This window comes from Odocoileus virginianus, chromosome 11 (genome assembly GCF_023699985.2).
Source record: "Odocoileus virginianus isolate 20LAN1187 ecotype Illinois chromosome 11, Ovbor_1.2, whole genome shotgun sequence".
Taxonomy (NCBI): Eukaryota; Metazoa; Chordata; class Mammalia; order Artiodactyla; family Cervidae; genus Odocoileus; species Odocoileus virginianus.
In genome coordinates this window covers 30,863,341-30,888,493 of record NC_069684.1, presented here as the reverse complement: position 1 = coordinate 30,888,493, position 25,153 = coordinate 30,863,341, and the positions used below count along the sequence as shown (strand labels likewise).

Below are 25,153 nucleotides of genomic sequence, written 5' to 3'. Positions count from 1 at the left end.
TTGGTAGGCGGGGTCTTTACCACCAGCGCCACTTGGGAAGCTCATACAGACAGGAGAGAGGAGCTGTTTTTGGTTGGCAATGGAAGAGCCAGAAGAAGGGGAAATTTTTATGGGTTGAACTTTGCCCCTCTATAAAGACGCAGGGAGCTCAAACCAGTGCTCTGTGACAACCTAAAAGGGTGGGATAGGGTAGGAGATGGGACACAGGTTCAAGAGGGAGGTGATATAATGTACACCTATGGCTGATTCATGTTGATGTATAGCACAAAACTAGCACAATATTGTAAAGCAATTTTCCTCAAATTAAAAATAAGCAAAAATTAAAAAAAACACACACTAAAGTCCTAGCCTCCCAGTGCCTGGGAATGTGAGTTTCCTTGGGGGAAAAGGGTCCTTGCAGATACGATTAAGTTGAAGATCTCGAGATGAGATCATCCTGGATTATCTAGGTGGCCCTAAATCCAATGATAAGCTTTTCGAGTTGACTTGTGTCCCCCATAAAAGCCCAGTTGGAGACCTAATCCCTAGGACCTCAGGTTGCTCCCTTGTTTGGAAATACAGTCTTTGCAGAGGTCACTGATTTAGAGAAGCCCAGCCCACATACTGCAGCTGGACTACCCGAGTGCCCCAGTGAGTGTGACCCCCAGGGGGACACAGACCCTGTCCAGGGTTCCTCTCACTCTGACCAACGAAAGGGAGATCTTGTCAGCACTGAGGTCAGGAGCCAGGCCACTTATTCATTCACTGGAGGTGCTATTTACGGGTAGGAAGCCGAGACAGCTCAGTGTATTAATTAATGATCCATCTCTAACTATTGATGTGCAATTTATTTCAATGATTTTTTTTTTCCTGGGACATGAGAGAACAATGGGCCCTGAGCTGGGCAGGGTGAGAAGAGAGTGGGAGCAGCTGCAGCCTTGGGGGTCCCCAGGCCCCGGGACCATTAGGGGTTGATGGAGAGACTGGCGGGGGTCTGCAGCCCGGACAGAGGTGACAGGTCCAGCAAGGCTGGTTCTGATGACAGAGAGCCCACAGGAGGGTGGGCTAGGGGCAGTGAGGGTCCCAGGCCCAAGGTGGAGTGGAAAACTCCATGAGGAGAAGTGGCCAAGATTGACATTTGCAGGAAAGTTGCTTCTGTGGCCAGCATGTGTGCTCAGTCGCTTTCGGCGTGTCCTACTCTTTGCGACCCTATGGACTGTAGCCTGTATCTGAGGATCTGGCCAGAAGGACAGTGGGCACGAGTCTTTAAGACACCCTGAGGATGTAAGCCGCCCTGCCCTCTCCACCTGCCCGGCATGGTGCCCACCTCATAGAAGCTCATGGCGGCAGCAGGGCAGACTAGAGTGTGTTCATTGCCCGGATGCTTCAGTTTTCCTAATAATGGGCTGGTGGCACCAGCCCGTCCTCAGCTACTGCTGAGACACCAGAAGAGCTGGCGTGCTGCTGGTCATGCATCGTCATCCATGGCAGCTCATCGCCTCCTGAGCCTCTGGGACCAGCGCCCAGTCTGATGTCCACTAATCTGTCAGTCCTCCGCTGGCCAGAGGTGTGCCCCAGTGTTGCCAAACAGGCAGCTGACAACTGACCACATTTTTGGATGTGGTGCCAGCCCCGGAGCTGGGGTCCACGCCTCCTACATGTCCACCCAGTCCCCATTGGGGCAGAATATACATTTCCAATAAAGCCTGGATCTCATAGGAAAGAGTAAGGGGCTCATTTCCGATGGAGTCTCTGCCAGAAGCAGGGCCAGTTCTGGTGTGGCTTAGAGAAGACTGTCAAAGGGGGAACTCCAGACGGCCGTTCTGCACACCCAGCACTGCCTCCAGCCTCGGGTAAAGGCCCTCACAGAGGAGAAACTGACTTCCATATGTGAAGGGGCTGCCATTTGTATCAGCTTACAGATAGAAGGCAGCATAAAGAGCCTGGAATGCTCTGTAAATTTGGCAAGTGTGTGTGTGCTCAAGTGTGTGCTCAAGTTGCTCAAGTCATGTCTGACTCTGAGATCCCATGGACTGCAGCCCACAAGGCTACCACAAGGCAACCCTGTCCATGGGATTCTCCAGGCAAGAATACTGGAGTGATTTGCCATTTGCCATTTCCTTCTCCAGGGGGATCTTTCCAGGGGGATCTTTCCAACCCAGGGATCAAACCCGCATCTCCTGCGTCTTCTGCATTGCAGGCAGATTCTTTACTACTTAAGCCATCAGAGAAGCCAAGAACCAGCTTGACTGGGCAGGTGGTGGATGCAAAGCCCTGGTAGAGGGGATGCAGCTGGAATGGATTCTTCTATGTCTATTGACCAACTACTTAACCAGGCGACGATGCCAAGCTCACCTCACCCAGTGAAGGGCCACAGATGAGGCCCTCATCATTGCCAAGACCAGCATGGACAGAAGCTGCATTTTCCTTGCTTCTACAGGAGAAAATCCCCAGGCACTGCCAACCGCAAGCCAGAGCCAACGAAAGCCCTCCCACTGGAAAGGGCTGAATGGTAGCCCTCCAAGGCAGCCTAACTCCTAGAACCTGTCAATATGGCCTTATTTAGAAAAAGGACCTCTGCAGGTATAATTACATTAATAGTCTCAAGATGAGACCATCCAGGTTATCAGGTTGGACCCTAAATCCAATGGCAGGTGTTCTCATAAAAAGAGACACACACACAGAAGGAAGAAGTCTTGTGAGGACAAGGCTGAGACTGGAGGGATGCCGCCAGAAGCCAAGGATGCTGGAGCCCCCAGAAGTTGGACAAGGCAGAAAGGATGGTCCCCCCAATCTCCAGAGGAAGCATGGCCTGCCCACACCTCCATTTTGGTCCTCTGGCCTCCAGAACTGGGAGAGAAAGAACTTCTCTTGGTTTTTGCCCCCAGTTTGGGTTGACTCAATGCTCTGGCCCCAGGACACTCAAGCTCAGAAGAAAGCTGGCCCATCTATCTGCAGCATGTGGGTCAGGGAGGGGCCTGGGACTCACGGGGTGCAAGGCTACCTCTGGGATATTCAGGATTCTCAGAGGACTGGGGCATCTTGGAATGTGGGGACATGCTTGGTTGTCATGACGACTGGCATTGGCTGGGTGAGGCTGGGATGCCGCCTATCCTGCAGGACGCGGACAGACATGTGTCCGCTGACGGCCCTCTGTTCTGAGTGACTACAGATGCCCTGTCCTGCCGCACGTTTGGGCTCTGAACACTTGAGCCGGGAGCGCCTCCTTCAGCTCCATGCACAGATCCACCATGCTTCTGCATGATGTTAAGAAGCACCAAAGTTTCCAGAACTCGACCACCATGCACATCGGAAGGAAGGTGTATTAATCTGTCCCAGAGAGCTGCTCCCCATTTCAGAAAGTCACTGGCCTCAAGGCCCAGAAAGACACACCCATCTCAGCTCATGTGGCATCACGTTCCTGGTGAGGCCAGGGGTAGGAGAGTGGGGGGCCCTTTGAGCCCCTCCTTCTGCCTCCCAGTCGTGCATAGACCAGCGTTTATTCTAAGTAACCTTCCGTCGTGTTGCCTCTGAATCAGTCAGGGCACTGCACGAGTTTTTAGAACCAAAGGTTTTGGCAGGCTGTACTTTCTATAGAAAGGTACATCGCAAGTGAGTTAAGGGAACATTGGCAAATGTGTAGCAGGAACCCAGGCTCTGTCTGGATGGAGCAAGGGTCCTGACCTAGAGCCCTGGTCTTTCCTTCTCCTGCTCCCGGCATCTTCCACCTGGCCCAGCTTCCTCCAGTCACTACTGTCCCCTCAAGTCACTCCTCCTGCCCTGTCTCCACAGAGGACACTGGCATCCCCCCACATGTGCAGGTGGAGACAGAAGGGGACCCAGGCGTGCACCTCTCAGGGGTTCTGCTCTCAGCCCCAGGACACACCCCCAGAGTCCTGGCCAGGGCCTGAGCTGCTGGCCCTTCCGGACAATGTATGAGATCACATCATGTGGGCATATGAAACTTCCATCCACCCCGGCTGGGCTCTACTGGTGAAGCACCCCCCACCACCACAATGGAGCTTCTTCAAGGCCCAAGAGGAAACGGAAGGTTCTTTTATCACTGGACCTCACACATGGGCCCAGATTATCCTAATGAATAAGGCAGTCAGCTTCCTTTTGGACTCCGGACCCGACTCCCCCAAATCTCTGTCTGCCAGTGCAGGAGACACAAGAGACAGGGTTCGATCCCTGGGTCAGGAAGATCTGGAGGAGGGCACAGCAGCCCATTCCAGCATTCTTGTCTATAAAAACCCCATAGACAGAGAAACTACAGCCCAAAGTGTCACACACAACTGAGTGACTAAGCACACACCCCCCTCAAATCAGGATGTCCTGAAGCTTCAGGCAACAGGGGTGTGTGGTGGGGAGGGCCCCGACCTCCCCAGAGCCATGGAAAGGGCCCTGGCCTGGGGGTGAGGAGGGCAGGGCCCAGGCCCACCAGCCTCCTTCAACATCAGCACCACCTCCCCTACCCCCAGGCAGTTTAAGAACAAGGAGAGTGAAGCCGAGCATGGAGCATGGGCAGTGTTTCCTGGCTATTTACTGGGGGGTGGGGAAGTGTGCAGGGGGTGTCTGCAGAGAAGCAAGCTGCCATCATGAAAGGACAGTCCAGCCCGTGACCTCCCCCAGGTAGGATGTCCCCCAAACCACACATGGGCTGCTGATGTGCCTTATTGGCAGGTTCTGCTGATTTTTTGGGAGGCAGGGGGTAATTCCGGCTGCTGAAACCCTTCCAGGGCAGAGAAAGGTCACTGAAGAGCTGGCCGGGCACCTGAACACCCTCCTCCTCCTGTCAACACCTTTGGGGAGCATTTGAAGGACATAAAATAAGCAGCATTCTCCCAGTACTGGCACTGTTCCATCCCCCAAAGGAGGTGGACTCCATCACGTCAGCGCTACCCAGGCCCTCCCAGGAGCTCCGCGCTCCACCAGGGTCAACATGGTCAAGTCTCAGGATGGCCTCGGCGGGCAGAAGGCATTTCCCAGCTATGCAGGCAGGGGAGCCAGGACCCATTGAGGTCACATGTACTGTTGAGGACACACCACCGGCCTGTAGGCGGGTGGCCAGGGCCCGGGGCAGGTCTGGTCAGGGCAGGGGCTCTCTCTGCTGCACACCCCCAACATCTCCCACTTCTGGCTTCATCCCCCATGCGGCTCCCTAGACAGACTCAGCATCCCTGCTGCTGAAGAAAACTTCTAGAAAAGTAAGCTTCCTCCTCTACCACCGCCCATCATCACCTCCTAACAACAGACTTTGACTTCCCTGGTTGCTTACTGGTAAATAATCGGTCCCCAACACAGGAGACTAAGGTTCGATCCCTGGGTCAGAAAGAGCACCTGGAGTAGGAGATGGAGAATTCCACGCACAGAGGAGCCTAAAGGGCTACAGTCCATGGGGTCGCAAAGAGTCGGAGTGACTGAGTAACTAAACAACAACAAGCAGCAGACTTAAGTCGCTGAACCACATGGAAAGCAAAGACTGAAGGCCTGGTGACCACAAGGCACGTCCGCCACCCAGAGGCAGTTGGAACCGAGTCTCTGGATCTGAGCGGGGTCTCTAGGGAGCCCTGGGCTTCACTGGGAACCTACCTGCTGCAGGTGAGGGCACAGTTTCTGCCCAGATGTATTCACCTGGGCCATTTCACATTACTATAACCCAGGGCCACACCTGGGCTGGGGGAGGGAGGGAACAGGAGGGGTGACATCTCACCCTGAATGGTGGCTCTGAAACCCCCTTCTCAGCATCTGCCTGCTGACCCTAGAGCTCGCCTGCACCTGAGAACTGCTGGGCCCACTGCTCAGCCCCCCGGCTGGCAGGCTTCCTCCCCGATCCACGTTTGCACAATAACAGCTGAGCTGTAGCCTACGTGGTGTTTGTGACATGCCCGCTAGCGTCCTTAACTGTCATTTGCCTCTCTTGTGCCCTTGCCTGTCTGGCTTTCCCAGAGAGAGATTTTTAAACTCCTTGAAAAGAGGGCATTGGGATGGGTCTTCCATTTCCTGGCCCCTCTCCACCCCAAGGTGCAACATTTAATGTCAACTAAGGAATGAACAGTTTCCTGAGCAATTGATCAGAAGCTAGAAAACTCGAGACCGGTTCCCTTAACATAGTCAAATAAAAATGCTAAAAATGATGTTCTATCTAATATTGAATCACAATACTTAGAATCATTCCCCTGTGAGTGGATGAAATCATAAACTCAGCAGTCCACGGTATATCAGATGGATCTGTGAGTGCAGTTCCCATGGAGCGGAGATATGTCCTATAGGGTGTGTCTCCTGCAACCCCCAGGCCTTGGGTGGCCGGCAGCCCTGGGGACACCCTTAGAGGACACTAAGTTTCCAGGGTGAGGAGGCATCAATCCAGGCCTCTTCCTGCAGCTCCCCAGAGCCTGGCGAGGACAACAGTCCAGGGGTGTGGAAGACCCTGGCTTCCAGACGGAAAGTGCAGTATAGGCACCTGGGTTCCATAAGAATTGAAGAACCTTACTGATCCCAAGGTGCTCTTAGAAGGGGAACGAAACCCTGAGGGAAAGAGAACTTAAGAAGCACTAATTGCAATAGGTTGGAGCAGGAAGCATGTGAAGAGCATAAAAGAAACCCAGTGACAGTCATCTCCAGGAGAATCCGAGGTCGGCTTTAATGAGTCAGAGCTCATTTATTCACTTGGTGTGAACACAGCTTTGCTCAGCAAAAGCAAGGAAGTGCCTGGGGAGGCTGGACAGGTCCAGGAACTGTCGGCAGCCACACTGGCTCCCTGCCTGTGGCCAGGACGGGTCACTGCAGAACCACTTCCAATAGGACAGGCTACACCCCATCTACCCCAGAGGTCCCAATGAAGACCCTGAAAACCAGCCTCATCATCTATAGAGTTTAGCATGTTTAGCAAAGCTCCACATGCTCATTTGTCCGTTGGTGCTCTTATACCAATTAAGCCACTCAAAACTTTTGAAGTTCATGAGTCATTTGCTTCAAATATCTTTAAATTAAGGACGGATTCATTTCCCTGGTAGCAAACACCCAGCAAGTTAATTAAAAGGGGCTCAGCATTTAAACCACCATCGCAGCTTCAAACAGAAGGGGAGGACCACATCTCTGTCCCTTCCATCTGCCTCTCACTCCCTTCTCCAATTCTGGCATCTAGAAACTATTCCATCATTATACAACTTGGTCCCAAGGTCTCCCCACTCCCGGTTCAAGTCAGATGATCATCAGGGTGACAGAAGACGACACCAGCCCACCCCACAAGGAGGACACTGAAGGCCCCTGGTGACAAGGACAAAGCAACCTGGAAATCACCCTTGGAAACGCATGAGTGGATTCCAATGTAAAAATCACCAGGCAGAGCCGGGAGGATGTCTGAGCCACTGCATCCTTGAGCTGCCGGGTGTCACGAATCTGTGATTGATCCAAATGGGGACAAAGCTTGAATGACGATGGGGACCTTGGCTTCCTGGGCAGTGCACCTTCCCAGAGCTGTGAATGAGGGCCGGTAGGGAAAGGGTCAGCTGTATCTGTGCAGGCAGGGGGCCAGGGGCCAGCAGGCTGGGTCAAGGACTGGCAGGGCTGGGAAATCTTCACTGAGTACTAACTGTAGCCATGAATTTGAGCAAACTCCAGGAGATGATGAAGGACAGGGAAGCCTGGCGTGCTGCAATCCAGGGTCACAAAGAGCCGGACACGACGGAGAGGCTGAAACAACAACTGTAGCCAAGCGCCCAGGAGATCCCACAGTGGGCAAAGGCGGGGACCGACACCAGCTGCCTTAAATTCCCCATGGCTCCCTTTCCGAGGATCGAGATTAAAGCCTGGGAAATGACTTTCCATTTTCCCCCCTGGGAGACTCTGTGATTCTACATTCGGAACACGACCAGCAAGAGGGCTGTCACAGGAGGAAGGCACTTTGCTGTGGGGAGCCCTTCCCTCCAACCTCAGGTGAACTTCTGACCATTTGACATGCAGCCTCTGCCAGCATCATGTGAGGCTGGAGCTCAACACTTCCGTGAACCTGAGCCAGGTGATTTTCCATCCCAAGCAGCTCTTGGCTAAGCATCATCTACATCTTTGCTCAGAGCTCCAAGGTCAGTGATGAGAGCCTGGGGACCTCATCTAATGACCTCATCAAGTGAACTCACCAGGAGAAGAGCAAGTGAAGCAGAAAGCCAGTGATCATCTAAGAATTATAACCATCATTGTCATCACAATCACCACCAGTACCACCAGCACCATCATCTCCATCATCATAATTACCATCATCTACATCATCCCTATCATCAGCATCACTATCACATCCTAAGCAGCAGCATCATCACCATCTCTATCATCACCATCATCATCACTACCACCACCATCACCCCAGAGTCACCATCACCACCATCATCACTATCACTGTCACCACCACCATCATCATCCTCACCAGCATCCCCCTCTCTGTCATCACCATCATCATCACTACCACCACCATCATCCCCATCATCAACATCTATCACCAGCACCATCATTATCATTACTATCTCTATCATCGTCATTGTCACTACCACCATCATCATTATCATATTAACAGCAACAAACGCATCCTGAGGAGCTGTTTCGTGACAGGCATTGTGCAGGCATGCTCAGCCCCTTCAGTTATATCTGACTCTTTGCAACTATTTTGACTGTAGCCCACCAGGCTCCTCTATCCATGAGATTCTCCAGGCAAGAATACTGGAGTGGGTAGCCACCCCCTCCTCCAGGGGATCTTCCCAACCCAGGGATGGAACCCGAGTCTCCTGCTTCTCCTGCATTGCAGGCAGATTCTTAACTGCTGAGCCACCAGGGAAGTTCCGTGACAGGCACTGAGCATCTGGCATATACTATCTCACTTAATTTTTACAACATCATGAGATGGTTTATTATGTAATTCCCACTGAAGTACAAAGAGGAGAGGCAAGTTGTCCTGGTTCAAACAACTAATACAAATGAACCCAGGAATTGGCATCAGGCTTCATCACTCTTAACCATCACACTAAAACTAGGAGAGCTCTCCCAACCACTTTATGGCCCTTGGACAATTCCAGTAGTGTTTCTATAAAATGTTACCTTCTGATAGACTTCACAGGGCTTCACATCACCAGCCACCTGCCCTTTCTATGCCCACCAATGTTTGTGCTACAGAAAGAAAGGAAAACATAGCATTCCCCTTCTAAACAGTTTTCTACAGAAAAAATAAATAAATAAAACAACTCCCCAGGGCTTCCCCAGTGGCTTGGTGGTAAAAAAAAAACACATGCCAATGAAGTAAACACAGGTTCAATCCCAAGAAGATCCCACATACCTCAGAGCAACTAAGTCCATCCCCAGCCTTTGCTCTAGAGCCTGTGCTCCACAAAAAGAGAAGCCACTACAATGAGAAGCCCATGCATTGCAATGAAGACTAGCCCCCATTCTCTGCAGCTAGAGAAAGCCCTCACAGTAACAAAGACCCAGCACAGCCAAAAATAAATAAATAAGGTTATTAAAAATAACTCCCTAAGTCTGATTCCAGAAACACTTCTTTGGACAACAGAATTGACTTAGCAAATTCTTTGTATCTCTTCTTAAAGCCTTAATTCCAGACTTGGGGTGCAGTGAGTGGGCAAGTCTGGGCCTGTTTGTCCTCAACATCTGTAATCCTCTCCTTGGAGTCACTCCTGCTGGGTATAAAAACAACTGGTGCGGATGAAGGATTCTTGGTTGCCAGGCACCGTGTTTTGTACTCAGGGCTGATTTATGGAGGCCTCACAGCAACCTTTTAGGAGAGATATTTTGAAGGTCTAATTATGCTGATGAAGAAAATATAGTGAAGAGAGAAGAGAACTTTCCCAGAATCACCCAGCTATGTTCAGCAGATCTGCAGCTTAGAAGCAGGTACTGCTCACTACAGCTTGCACAGCCCCCCAGACCACTGCTCTGGGATCCCCAAGGCCACTCTTGCTGCCTTAAATCCTGGCCAAGAAGTGTGAGTAGTGGTCATACTCCAAAGATTTGGGGGGCTTGGGTCTGCATCTGACCACTAGGGGGATTCTTAGGACCCCTGCTTGGGCTCTTGATGCTCTGGGGCTTGGGTCACTTTTGAAGGAAAGTTGAGCATGAAGGAGCCCAGTTAGGGGAATTATCTCTGCATGTTCTCTCTTTTCTCGCCTTGAATTTGAAGCTGAGGACGGTGGGGTGCCCCTCCTCAGCATCCAGTACCACTTCCCAGAATGAGCATTTCTCTGCATTAAAAGCAAACACACATTATTTTCCCCCATTTAAATTTGTTGTGCTAAACAAATTAATCTAGCACCAGATTATATTATGAAGAACCACAAATCTTTTCCAAGATAAGCATCTGTCGAGTTGGATTAGCAATATCCAATGTACTGTGAATTAATTTGCTAAGCCTTATAATGGTGTCCCGGGCGTTTAACTTTAGTAATAACAAATGTAATTTGGAAGAAATGGGAACTTGTTTTCTCATCCACATCTATATAGTAAGTGACGTAGGCAGGGAGATGACAATAAATGAATGCACCACTAAATTCTATTATGATGATGGCTTGGGAGTTTATTGAGGTAAAAACTAATGCTTTGTAAACTGCCTCTTGGGTGCCTGGCACAGAAATGAATGGCAGGCTCTGTGTGTCTGTGGATTCCAGAAGGAGGCTACAGGGGAGATGGCTGAAGCACAGTTCTGCAGACCCTCACCCATGATGCTCCCAAGCTCACAGCCTCCATCCCTCCATCCTGGCCCATGGCCCCCAGCATTGAGATGGAGCTTGGCTTTGCTTCCATAGATATGGTGCTCTCTAGGGAAGAATTGCTCAGAATAAAAACTGCAGCTCTCTTGTCCAGGTGAAGGGAGGAAGTAGGTCATGGAACAAAAGCCACCCACTCTATGGAAACCTGTCCAACTACCAACCATAGCCTGCCTGCCAGCCAGTGTGCAAAATCTAATGCACACACAGAATGCAAGGGATAGCGTAGCAGTCGGGTTGCACAGGGACCCTGAGGAGCAATTCTCTCTGTCCTCTGGGTTCTGAAGAGGACCCGTGTCAGCTCCAAACCCCAAGGAAGTGGAGAGGCAAGCTGGGGGTGGGGGAGGCTGCACAGTGCCCCCATCCCCTTCCTGCTTATGCCCTGGAATTTGCGTCCTGTATTACAAGTTAGCAAATACTGCTACTGGTCAAGAAAGTGCATGGACAGTTCCAGACTAAACCTGAAAGTCATGATGGGGCCTGGGGCCATGACCTGCTCATAGAAGCCAAGGATGCTAGCAGTGGGTGGGAACAAATGGGTCCAGGATTCTGGGCTGTCCCTTTGCCAGCCTGAAGCCAGGTATATACTGGGGGCTACTAAAGAAGGAAAGATTTCCAAGGGCTACTCCCTTTGAAGCAATTGGAGGAGTTGAGAAAGAAAAGAATGATGATGCAGTATATTCAAAACCAAGAAATGCTAATTGTCTGCACTCACCTAGAATGATACAGGCAGAAGAACCAAAGCCATCTATCTGATCTCCATCCTCCAAACACCTCCTAACCTGACTTCAGGGACAAGACAACCCAGAACCTGAGCCAATGTGCAAAGCCTCAGCTAACACTGAAGGGAATTCCTCCTGATAACCTGGCCTCCATCTCTCCTGCTGTTTAACGTAGTTCCTAACTCTGAGTGGGTCTGGTAGTTGCCCCTCCAGAGGAGTGCATCCTGGAAGGTTCCTGAAATGCCACACACCCTACCTCCATCAGCAGATATGCTCACACCTGACTTCCGGGCTGGTCCAAGAGACTAAGTTCTGGCATTTGAGAAGATGCTGCCCCATGTCTGGTGGGGCTCAGACACCCCCTACACAGGCAGGGTGGGTACATGCCCACGTTTAGGTCACTACTAGGGAGAGACCCTCTCCCTTCTCACTTAATCCACAGGAAGAGGCTGGCCCCTCCTCGTAGAGCATAACCCATCTTTGCCAGGACATGGACATGCGCAGGTCATGGACACAAAGTTCCTCGTCTTTCCCTCAGGTACTATGGCTTTAGGTGCTCCTGCTGGAAAACGGACAATCCCAGCACCACTTGTAAGCCTCACCCTCCCAAAGCACCCCCCAACCCAAACCCAACCAGAGAAGAGGTGGGCATACCTGAGGTCTCCCCCAGAACCCGCGGGGGCTGGCTGTCTTGGCCACTGTCTCTGCTGGGACTGGTGGAAGGCTCCGTTGTGCTTACCCCAACCGGGATCCTACTCCGGGGGTCCAGGGGCTCAGTGACCCCTTGAGTCTGCAGTGTCACAGAGGGGGCTGTGGCGGCTGTGGCCGTGGTGGTGGCAGAGGCCACAGTTGTCTTCCGTGTTTGGAAGGTGGAGACCGTGGTGGGGCCGGAAAAGCCCGGGAATGTGTTGGATTCCAGGGCCTCCTCCTCCCCCGTGGGACCCCAGGCAATGAACTCCGTCTCCGTGGTGGGCCTGCTGCCCCGGAAGTCAAAGCTGTTGAAAGCGGGCCCCTGTAGGTGCCTCTTCCCCCGCCGCAGGAGGGCCTGCTGGTCCGTGGGGGCCCCACTGGCCCCTGCAGAGGAGGAGGAGGTGGGGGAGGAGCCCAGGGAAGGGCTGGATTTGGCAGCAGCTGGGGGCTTGGCCAGCCCCTCTTTGGGCCCCAGAGTGGCCTCCTGGTCCCTGGGTCTGTGTGCCCGTCGGGCCCGGGGACTCGGCATCTGTCCGTGACTGTGTCCGCGCTCCACGCGGGGCGGCCGGGGGCTCCACACGGGTGCAGGGATCCTGGCGGGCTGTCCACTCTTAAAACTCCACAAGCGAGGCGGCCGGTGGGGTGGCCGAGGCAGTAGCCGGAACTCGGGACCCGGGCCCAGGGACTCACACGCGGGCAGATCCAGGGCGAGCTGAAACATGGCTATAAGGATCCAAGCATGGCTTCCTAGGGAGCAGCCGGGCCAGCGGATGAACATGGAACTGCGTGGGAAAGAGAGAAGAGGGTCAGTGGGGGCCTCCACCGGGAGGCTCTCTCCACCCCCACTCCAGGTCAAGGAGATGCTCTCCTAGTAACGAGCACTAATCCCAACTTCCAAAGAGGAATGGAACCCTTCATTAAGTCCCCTTCAAAGGCCAACTCATGTCTGCTCTGTTAGCATCGCAGAAGGACAGGCCCAACCTCAGTCGTCAGGACCCACTTCTCCTCCCAGGAGCTCTCCCATACATGGCCAGCTGATGACAAGCTGGTGGCAAAGAATCCGCTTACAGGAGGGACACTGAGTTCCCAAAGTCCCCAAAGAGATGATGGCCTCAGGGGTCTTCCATCATACTTTGCTTTGACCCAGAATAAAACACAGGTACCAAGAGGGAACCAGGGCGGGGACAGCAGGGCCGGGAATGTGTCCACACACCGCGTCCAAGGCCCGGCACGGCCCTCCGGGTCACAGACGTTCCCACTCCAGCGTGAGTGATGCTAAGCCCGCAGCTGCCAGTCCTGAGGTCTGGAGGGATAGGGGTTTCAGCCCTTGGGGCTTCCCGTGGGGCACAGAGTCCCACACCTACTGCTCTGGCTGGGCCCTGTGCCCTGCCCCCCCACCCCCTCCACCTCCTATTTCAGTCGGATGTGTCTATTTGAAAGCAGCCTTGTGGCCTCAAATGCCATGATGTGTGCATGGGGAAAGCTGCTGACTTGTGGCTGCCTCTGGATCTTGCTCAGAAGATGTGCTGCCCGGAAGAGGAAAGTTCGTCAAGGTGCCAACTCCACCCAAGTGCTTGCTCTGGCAGGTGCCCTGGCAAACCTTGTCCTCTGCCTCCTCAGCGTGGGGAGGCTGGGGAGGGCACGCCCCTCAGCCAGGGCACAGGGCTGAGCGTGCGCTGGGCCCGGGCAGGATGGAGCCAGGTCAGGATGTGGCCACACGCAGGGCAGGTGAACCCAGCCCCTGGGCCCTCCCACCTGCTTAGTTAGATAACCGAGGGCTGAGGACAGGTGCCCTTCAAAGTCAGAGCTCATCACCAACGTCAAATCTGAAAATTGACACAAAGCCAGAATTTAGGGATGGGCAGGGGTGGGCGAGTGTGTTCAGTGAGCTGAGCTGCCAACCCAAACGCTGCTCGGAACCAGGCCTATGGAAGCGGAGTTGGACAGCATTTCTTAGCCAGGCTGTCATAGGACTTTAAAAGGGACTAATTCAGCCTCTGAGTGAGTATGAGGGTGTCCTTGTGCCCGGGGCTGACCTATGCTCGCCAACACCCAGGAAGGTGCTATGCCCCCGGACACCCGTGTGTTGAAAGAAAGAAACTTGTATTAATGAGTGCTAATTGCCAAAAAGGACAGATTCCAGAATAATAAGGCCTTGGTTTTTTAATCAGAACGAGAAAGTGCTTGGCTGCAGAAACTAGAAACTGCTCATTATGCTAATGTTTCCGCATCAAGAGGCTGCCGGTGTGCACTTTCTCGGCGTGGCCAGCCCAGGGCGAAGAAGGGACCATCTCGCACAAAGAGATTCAGGTCACAGAGGGAGGCCCCTCTGTGGCCGCAGGCGGCCTCTGGAGGTTTAGAAGCGCAGGTTCTCCCACCTCTCTGTGCATCTAGACACAAGTCCAGCCCCCAGGGAAGTGAGACACTGCTTCCAGCAGGTGTGATATCAGCTTGGAGGATACCACTGACCGCCCCCAGGCACCACAAGGCAGCGCTGAGCACCCTCAGCCTCATAGACACCCCTAGGCCTTATAAGGTATCCCTGGGTTTCACCAGGCCTCACCAGGCACCCCCATGCCTCATCTTGTGACCTCAGTCATCACTGGGCACCACCAAGTACCACCACCTTACCAGGTGTCACTAGGCCTCACCAGATGCCATCAGGCACCCCGAGACTCCACCAGATAGTACCAGGAGCCCCCAGGTCTCACCAGGTACAATCAGGTCCTCTTAGGTACCACCAGGCCTCAGTAGGTGCCACCAGGTACCACTAGGCCTCGTCTTGTAACCTTAGACTTCACCAGGCACCACCAGTCACCAATAGGCCCCTCCAGGTATGACCAGGAACCCTCAGGCCTCCCCAGGTACCTGCAGACCTCACCAGGCATGCCCAGGTAGCAGTCACATCGGGCCTCACCAGACTGAATGAAGAGCAGCTATACACAAGCCCACTTGCCACCTCTACCTGGAGAAGTATCACCCTAGGAAATTAAAACAGCAGCCCCTGAGCCTGCGCCTGCCTGCCCAGCATAACTTCACACGCAGGATATTTCTGCCATTTCCCACCAATCATGAGCTGTAATTGGTTACCATGGAAACCCCTCTTTTCCATGCCACCCAGATGTTATGTAGAAAAGCCAGGCCATCACAATGGCAGGGAGAGCTGGATGTATTTTTCCTCTTCCAGTCCAGTCTCTTTCTTTTTGAACTGGTGGACTTGTTCATAGGGAAAACGAGAGGCCAGGTGAACGGGTCAGGACAGAGGCTCCACCCACCCAACCCTGCCCCCTGCCCCCAGCAGCCAGGAAATGCAGGGCTCAGGCTGGGGACAGAGAGAGGCCCTCCAACAGGGAGGTCAGCGGCCGATTCTGTGGCCTCTTTACAGGGGACCCATCATCACTCATCCCTTTACAAGGGTCAAAGGCCCCAAACCCCCTGCTCTTATCAGCAGGCCTGCTGCCCCTGTGTGCTATCCGGACCTTCCTGGACTGGTGTGGGGACACGCTGGGCTGAAGACGCACCTTGGCATGAGGGGATTCAGCCAGGTGTGCAAGGACCATGCGAGGGGCAGCAGGTGAACCTCTGTCCTCATCCCTCAGCCGGTCCTGAAACCAGGCAGGACCCCAGGAACACTGCTGTGACAATGCTCAGCACAGGGCTGGGAAGCCCCCAATACCACACCCACGTTATGATGAAGGGGTTCTTGAAGCACCACTCACAGATCCTGTCATTCAGGAAGGCATCTGCAGTGCCATCAGCCTATGCTCGAGGACCCCACACATCTGCGGGGGGCGGGAGGGCCTGAGACTGCTGGTAACACTGCTGAGGATGCCACTAACCATCGGGGCTGGCGTGACACACCAAGGTCAGGTCACAGTGCAGGCAGAGGTGGGGCCAGCTCCCCTAAACTCTGGGGCCACCACAGACCCCTTACAAAATACCACCACTTCACCCCCACATGGATGGCTACAAGCAAAGAGACAGAAAATCCCAAATGTTGGCAGGGATGTGGGGAGACAGGAAGTCTCATGCATCATTAGTGAGAATGTGAAATGGTGCAGCCATTAAACAGTTTGGACATTCCTCAAAGGCTAAGAGCTACAACTGGACCCAGAAATTCCACTCCTGGGAGCAAAAATGTGTACCTGAATGTTCACAGCAGTATTATTCCTAACAGAGGAAAGGGGAGCCAGCCTCAGTGTCCATCAACTGATGAGTGGATAAAGAAAGATGGCCCAGACCTACAGTGGAACATTAATTGTCCATAAAATGGAAAGAAGTATGGGAGTGGGATGAATTGGGAGATTTGAGATTGACATATATACACCATTGATTCTATGAATAAAAGAGATAACTAAGGAGAACTGACTGTATAGCACAGGGAACTCTATTCAGTACTGTATAGTGACCTAATTGGGAAGGGAATCCAAAAAAGAGGGGATCTATGTAAATACACAGTTGATTTGCTTTGCTCTAAGTAGAAAATAACACAATATTTACCAGCTGAACTACCTGGGAAGATCATTGTACAGCAACTACACTCCAATGAATTTTTTTCTTTAAAAAGGAAATAAGCGCTGATACACGTTACCACATGGATGGACCTTGAAGGCATCACAAAGAAGTCAGTTACAAAAGGCTGCATGTTGCATGATTCCATTTATATGAAATGCCCAGAATCAATCAATCCCATAGGGACAGAAAGTAGACTGGTGGTTGCCAGGAGCTGGGGGCAGGGAGGTTGGGAGTTACTATCTAAACTCTAATGATTACAGGATTTCTTTTAGGGGCGATAAGAATGTTCCAGAATTACAGTGGCAACAGTTGTGCAAACTTGTGAATATATTAAAACTACTGACATCTACACCTTAAAGGAGTGGATTTGAGGGTGTGTAGCCTGGATCTGAAGAGGTGATGTGTGCCAGGGTAGTGAGTAGACAGGCTTGGGGGACACTGCACTGAGGCCTAGACCTGCTCGGCAGGAGGAAAGAAAGGATGCTGGGGTTGGAGGTGGCCTTGGCAATAAACTTGCGGCTGAGACTTCAGGTTTGTCCTCATGATCCTTGCCTGAATGTCCGGCTGCCTATCTACACTCCATGACAGACGGCTCCCCCGCGGTAGCATCCCAGCCCAGACTTTCAAATGAAGAACAAACACTCCACCACCCCCACCTGACTGCTCCAAAATCGAAACTACGGCTCCATCTCACTTTACTTTCTAGTTTGCAGGCTTTTTGCTTCTCTCCCTTTTAAATTTTATTGAAATTTTTTTCCCCAAGAACGGTTTAATAAGATTCAGCAAATTGAGATTCAATTCGATACCTTCTGTATATTTTCTTCACTGAAGAAAATCACTGTCAATTAAGGGAGACAAAGACGTCTCTGCCATTTAAGGGTGCACTTTTCTCGAGAGAGGCGTCTGCAAGGGTGCCTCCTGTGAGCAGCTGGCTTCCACTTGCTCAAGCACCGAGGCTGGACCACAAGTTCACACAGGAGCCCTGACTCTGCACAGCTCAGAGGCCATACCACAATCTGCAGGATGGGACAGGACCCTAGAGGTGTCAGGTGGGTGTCCAGCCTGTCCCAGCCCTGCCACAGGCAGTGACCAGCACCCCGTGTGCAATCTCAGCACCAGATGACTGAGGGAGACCCCCACCTTCCATGTCTGCTCTTGCGCTCATCATCAGTTGGTTTGAGGGACAAGTCACAGTAGGAATCATTCTGTTTGAGGCTGGCCTGAGCGTGGGCTTGTTGCTTTCACTTCACAGGCCCCAGGTTCCATCCTATTTGACATGGTTGGAGCAGTGGCATGGAGGACTCCATAGCTTCTAAGGAGAACCATGCGTCTGTGATCAATAATTGACAGGGTACAACCTGAAATGACTCCGAAGACACATGTGCGACAGACACAGATGGGCTTCCTCCAGCACAGAGTTGGCTCTGGGGGAGTCTGTGTTCCTAAGTGGACACCCCCAACCCCCTGCAGACTTGAGCATCTCTTCACCTGGGACCCCTGTTCAGTCTACCTGCCCCACTTTCAGCATGACCCTGCGCGCAGACGCCTCTCCATTCCACACCACTTGTTGGTTTGTTTGTTTAAATAAGCTTTTTAGAGCAGTTTCATCTTTTTTAAATTTTAAGAAAGCTTTTATTTTGTATTGGAGTATAGCCAATTAACAATGCTGTGATAGCTTCAGGCGAACAGCAAATGGACTCAGCCATACATATACATGTATCCATTCTCCCCAAAACTCCCCTCCCATCCAGGCTGCAACATAATACATAGCCGAGTTCCCTGTGCTATACAGTAGGTCCTTGTTGATTACACATTTTAAATATAGCAGTGTGCACATGTCCATCCCAAATCCCCTAATTACCCCTCCCCCACCCCCGCTGTCCGTCCCCCTCCCTGAAATGTAAGTTCCTTCTCCAAGTCTGTGACTCTGTTTCTGTTTTGTAAATAAGTTCATTTGTATCATTTCAGATTCCACATAAAGGGGATATCATATATTTCTTCTTCTCTGTCTGACTTACTTCACTCACATGACACTCTTTAGGTCCATCCATGTTGTTACAAGTGGTATCATTTCATTCTTTTGAATGGCTGAGTAATATTCCATTGTATATATGGACCACATCTTCTTTATCCATTCCTCTGTCGATGGACATTTAGATTGCTTCCATGTCTTGGCCATCATAAACAGTGCTGCAATGAACACTGGTGTGCATGTATCCTTTTGGATCATGTTTTCCTCTGGTACACACCCAGGAATGGGATTGCAGAGTCATATGGTAGCTTTTAGAGCAGTTTTAGATTCACAGAAAATTGCACAAGGGCAAAGAGAGCTCCTGTGTAGTGCCCCAGAGTCCTCGATGAGAACATCCTACATCACCAACATGAATCTGTCAAAACAGAACACACGGTCCCGTGACCAGGAACCAAAGTCCATGCTGTATTAGGGTTTCACCAGTTTTCTCTTTCAGGATCCCACTCAGGCCCCCACATGACATTAGTATCACATTTCCTCAAGCTCCTCTAGACTGTGATGGATGCTCAGCCTCACTTTCTCTGGACGACCTTGAAAGTTTCGAGCAGGATGGGTCAGGTGGTTTGTAGGACGGTCCTCTACTGGGATTTGTCTAGTGTTTCTCTCAAGGCTGGACTGGGCTGATGGGTTCTTGGGAGGAACCACAGAACTGCAGCAGGCTCCTCACCACGTGACATAGGGGGCACCTGCTGTCAGCACAACCCACCACTGCTGATGACCTCAGCCCCCGGTGACATCCTGTCTGCCAGGAGTCTCCACTGAAAAGTGATGACTGCCCCCTTTCCACATGCTCATCTCAGGAAGCAGGACCCCAAGCACAGCAAACCCTCGAGGGAGGAAACCCACTTTGTTTTTAACTCTTCAAACCTCATCCATTTGGCAGCCAAGCCATGTTGCTGCTCAGTTGCTAAGTCCTGTCCGACTCTTTGCAACTTCTTGGACTGCAGCACACCAGGCTTCCCTGTCTTTTGCTATCTCCTGGAGTTTGCTCAAACTCACACCCATTGAGTCAGTGATGCCATCCAACCATCTCGTCCTCTGTTGCCCCCTTCTCTTCCTGCCTTCATTATTTCCATGTTATTCCAAATATTTCAATATTTCCCTGCATCAGGGTCTTTTCCAATGAGTCAGCTCTTCGCATCAGGTGGCCAAAGTTTTAGAGCTTCAGCTTCATCAGTTCTTCCAATGAATATTCAGGACTGATTTCCTTGAGGATTGACTGGTTTGATTTCCTTGAGGTCCAAGGGACTCTCAAGAGTCTTCTCCAACATCACAATTTGGAAGCATCAATTCTTCAGCACTCAGCCTTCTTTATGGTCCAACTCTCACATCCATACATGACTACAGGAAAAAAACATAGCTTTGACCATACAGAGTTTTGTCAGCAAAGTGATGTCTCTGCTTATTAATACTCTGTGGAAAGGGACAAATCTGAGGAAATCACTGTCCCAAACAGAGAGGACAGTGGTGACAGGCAGAACTCTCTCTTCCTTTCAAACCTACATTCTACATGCTTTGGGGGTGTGGACTGGCAGGAAGGAGTCGGGGTGCCCAGCCATGGGATCTCCCCCTCAGGGAGCTGGAGGGAGGCTTGGGAGGAACAAGTCATGAGATTCTCTCTCAGGACATTTAGAGCTGCCCTCTCCCAGAACCTGATGGCATGTTTCTGTTCTTCGAAAAAGACCAGAGCCCACGGAGCGCAGGCTTGGGGTCTGGGGTGGATGGAGGTGGTAGTGAGCCTTCTGAGGTCATGTCCCAGATCTCAAGGCTGGGACAGAGGGGAGAGGGTGGCCATGCTCAATGCTGACCATCGGGCAAAGTGAAACTCCAGGTGGACTCAGCACCCTCTCCTCCTGGTGGAGCATACGTCCCATTAGGAAGCAGCATCATCGGTTGCAGGTGAGGAGGGAGAGCTTGGTACCCAGTGCAGGAAAAGATGTGTCATCCCGATTCAGTGTTGCCCCCAGTTCTCTGACCTGGAGAAAGTGGGACAAGGACTTTCAGCACCAGGATATGTCCATCTCCCCCCTCCATACGGGACGCTCTGGTGCCCAGATGCACTCGAGGGGCCCCCTTCCACCCTGTGTTCCCTGGATCCCCAATAGCAACAGGACAGTGCAGTGGCTTCTAGCTATTTTTCTGGAGCAGAGACCCACACTCCCTGCTCATGGACACGGGTGCCTCAACCTCCACCCCTCCATACCAGCTCCAGAAGGGAACACACGCTCTCTTCTGGAAAGGGTCACTGGTTCAGTTTTCCTAAGGTAACAAATGCAGCCTTGATTCATTCAAACAATGCTCCCAGCCCCATGTCACCGTGATGTCCTGTTTGAGCTGCTCCATGCTCGGCCCCAGGACTCGGGGATTAAAGTCTCCCTCTCTTTAGGAAAGGCACTCAGGGTGCCTAAGCTTTTGTACTGCATGGCCCCTGTGGATGTCGGGTGCACACACAGTGTCTGACACAGAGAGGGAGCAGCTCTGGAAAGAAACCTCCAACACAACAGGCGACAGGACATCTCTGGCTACTCTCCTTCCCTGGAGAGTGGGATCAGTCCTGGGGTCTGCGGGCCTCTCAGCACCCTCCACTTGGCACCCTCCCACTCCTGGGTGCCTCACAGTGAGTGAAGCACAGGAAAACCAGTCTCTTGACAGACCCTTTGTCCTGGAGCATCTGTGTGTAGGGGCTCTCATCCCAAACCATCATTACCCAGGTGTGGACAACAGGAGACCCAGAAATGAAGGGGCCTGCCTGGCTGGGGTCACCATGAGTCCAGGACTCCGGGACTCATGATCTCTGTGCTCAGAAACTAGGTCCCAACAGCCCTAGACCTGTGGGACCGGGGACACACTAGAAGAAGTAGAGCAAGAACAAACTCACGATGAGCTGTAACCATGGCAACTCTAGTCCCTGGACCATCTGCACGGAGGCTCCACCCATAGGGAGGTGCATGGGTGGGTGCCGGGCCTGGGCAGGTGGGACTCCACACCCCTACCCCCAACCTTATCCAGCCATCAGGGCCCTGCGGGTTCCAGGGAATCATTTCACAAGCTCTCACGAAAGATAACAAGCCCTTGCGTGTCAGGGATGCTGTCCAGATAGCTTGGTGCATTCATGCCATCAATGCGTCTCCCCAGGGGAGTCACGCCCCCACAGGATGTTCTGCAAGGTCTGGAGATGTTCCTGGGTGCCAGCAGCTAGGGAGGGAGGCACTGCTACTGGCATCCAGTGGGCAGAGGCCAGGGAGGCTGCAGGACATTTCACATGCACAGTACAGGCCCCCATCACAAAGCCCTGGAGCTCCAGAAGTGGCCTGATGCGGTGCTGACACAGGGGCTCAGGGCTGGTGACCTGACTTCCAGCCTCCTAGCTGTGTGAGCGTGGGCCATGTGTGGAACCTCTGACAGTTTCCCCACCTGTCAAATGGGGTGAACACGGGTACCCACACCACAAAGTGTCACAGGGACCCCATGGTGAGTACTTCAGGCTCGGCTCCCAGACGTGGTCCCACCACTCCCCCCCCCCATGGCTGGGGACAGCACCCAGGAACCCATCTTCCTTCCCTGGGTGCTCCAGAGCAGGGCGTCTACAGAACTCTGAGGCATGGGGGCTTTTGCTCGACAGGCTTCGCAGGTGCTCGGAGGAGACTGAAGGATAGCAACGTGCTGGCATTCTGGTTGCCTGGGCAACGTGCCCGCAAGCATTCCGGAGGAGTGAAGTGGTGACAAGCGGTGGGTGGGGAGCCCTGTGGGCGGGACGCTCTCTCCCTGGGACTGGGGAGCAGGGCTTCTGTGTGGCTCATGCTACAGCCCCTGCTGCTGCGGCCAGGCCCCCACTGCCCTCCTGCAGCCGTTGTGCAGTGGACAGCAGGCAGGCCATCCGAGAAAGGTGGCCCCACCAAGTGCCCCCTGGTCAGTCCCCTCGGCTCAGCTACTGTCCCACCAGCACGGGGTCAGCGCCCTGTCTGGGCAGCACCCAGGATGTGACCAGCAGCTGAGCAGCCTCCCTGGATCTGCCAGCCCGTCTTGCCAGGTACCCTGGGCCATTCTCCCGGGCTTCCTCTGCAGGAAGGAAGCAAAGGTCTGAGACGGGCCCCTGTCACGAGCTGGTCACTCCACTGGTGAAGCCTATCTTCTCCATCTCTCTCAGGGCAAAGGCAAACCTGAATAGGAGCTGGAGGTGAATCTGATGTCTGGTAAACCTTCCCCACCACCAAAGCCAACTCAGAACAAACCCTAGAAGACCCAGGAAGGGCAAAGTCAATTCTCCAAACCCCTGGTAGTGGTTCTGAGCCTGGGCTTCACATGAGAACCATACGATTGGGAGAAAGGATGGTTACAAAACTCTGAGCTCCAGTCCCAACACAGCAGACTCACCAACCAGGATCTTTGGGGAGGGAGCCCAGCACCGTAACATTTCTGGGACACTCCCCAGGCATCCAGGGTTGACAGCTGGGGAACACTGCCTGCTTTTCACCCATGTGCCCAGTCGCTCAGTAGTGTCAGACTCTTTGCGACCCCATGGACTGTATGTAGCCTGACAGGCTCTTCTGTCCATGGGATTTTACATTCAAGATTTCTGGAGCAGGTTGCAATTTCCTTCTCTGGGAGCTCTGCCCGACCGGGGGGATCGAACCCGCAACTCTTGTGTCTCCTGCATCTCCTGCATTGGCAGACGGATTCTTTACCACTGAGCCACGTGGGAAGCCCTGCTCCTCCCCAGGGCTCAGTTTAATTCTATCTCATGTCCATTTTTAACAAGAGACAAAGGATGCTACTTCCCAGGTGGCTCAAATGGTAAAGAATCTGCCTGCAATGCAGGAGACTCAGGTTTGACCCCTGGGTTGGGGAGATCCCCTGGAGAAGAGGATCTTCTCCCCTGGAGAAGGCAACCCACTCCAGTATTCTTGCCTGGAGAATCCCACGGACAGAGCAGCCTGGCGGGCTACAGTCCATGGAGTCGCAAAGAGTAGGACATGACTGAGTGACTGACACTTCATAAGATGGGGTTGCGGGGGGAGGGATGCTGTGGGACAGTGACCCTTCACCACAGGGGTCCCGGGTACCACGTGTCAGGGCCATCAGGCTGGAAAGATGCTCACAAGAAAGTTCTTATGCAATCATGTGAAGAGATAAGGACCACGGCACAGATGCATATTTATGGAAAACTGCACTGAACAGAGCTGATCGAGGACAGAAAGGGCGGGGCGGGCCCCAGAACCATCACCCACGCAGACCCAGCACCAACTCCACGTGGGGCTCTGGGCTCAGCGCTCAACACGAATTGTCTCATGCCGTTCGCACGGTAACCCTCCGAGAAGAACGGCTGTTACTCTCATCTTGCAGAAGAAAGAAAAGCACAAAAATAGTAGCTGTGTTTTTCTCTGGAAAGAAGACTCTTAAAAATACAACTGAAAGCAGCTGACGCTGAAGGAGGTAAATATTCAGCCCGGAGGGAAGCCGGTTCTGGGAAGGATGCATTCCTCCAGGGTTTCAGGTTTGGAAAACCGTCCCATCACCTCTCTGGCACTGGGGAACACATGTGTTCCCCGTGGAGAACATTCTGAGTACCAGACGCTGCTCCTGGTAATAGATGGCTCCTTAATGTTGGTCTTGTCCCTGAAGAGTGGACTCAGAAGAATAAATGATGTCAGCTTCCACAGTACCCAGTGAAGTTTCTCTGTCCTCATGGGAAATATCTATTTCAGCTTTGTTGCCACTGTTACGTTGTGTTTATGAAGTCCAGTACAGGTGCCTGGTACTTTATAAGCCAACCAGGAGTGACAAGGGCGAACAGTGGAGGCGTCTCTGCCTCTCAGAGTCACAGAAGCAGAGCTGCCGTGGGACTTGCAGAGACAGGAAAAGGATGACGGGTGGAGGTGGCGAGGGTGGGGCACGAGGAAGGAAGAGTGAAAAAGCTGAGGGAAAGCTTGGGGGCCAGGCGGACTTGGGCTGCAAGCCCAGCTCCATCACCAGCTCACCAGGTGTATAACCTGGGGCAGGTCACTCCACCTCCCCTGTGCACCATCTCCCGAGGTGTTCATGTGCCCACTTTGTGCGAGAGAGGCTGACAATGACGAGACACTGGCAGGACTCCAGGGAAAGGGCCCAGCTACACTCCTGCTTAGGATTGAAGAGGAGGCTGGACTCAGGCTACGGGCGGTGAAGGCAGAGTATCTCTGTGTCCAGCAACAAAAAGGGTGGACGGCCGGAGGAACCCAAGGACCAGCTTAGGCTGCGACCCTCTAGTTCTCTCCACTGGTCTCCAGGCCAACCCCAACCCCTAGGGCACGTGGGACCATCCCTTAGGGAAAGTTGGAGCCTCTGCTCAGAGGGGCTCAGTGTGGCTGACCATGGTGGGTCCCTGAATATCAAGATAAACCATGAGGAAGACAAAGTCGCTAGTTGAAGAGCTCACAGTAAGTGACATGAAGGAGGTAAAATTGCAGAGGAACCTG

General features: G+C 52.8%; 1 protein-coding gene across 4 annotated transcripts in view; it reads right to left on the bottom strand.

Moving 5' to 3' along the window:
• AJAP1 (adherens junctions associated protein 1) overlaps positions 1-25,153 on the bottom strand; it is a 136,233-nt gene that overhangs the window by 59,309 nt on the left and 51,771 nt on the right. For all 4 annotated transcript variants that reach the window (XM_070474188.1, XM_070474187.1, XM_020877086.2 and 1 more), the window contains one exon: positions 12,116-12,933. In XM_070474188.1, the coding sequence (XP_070330289.1) occupies positions 12,116-12,929 (814 nt within the window). In that variant the 5' untranslated portion in view covers positions 12,930-12,933. The remainder of the gene's footprint in view (positions 1-12,115; positions 12,934-25,153) is intronic.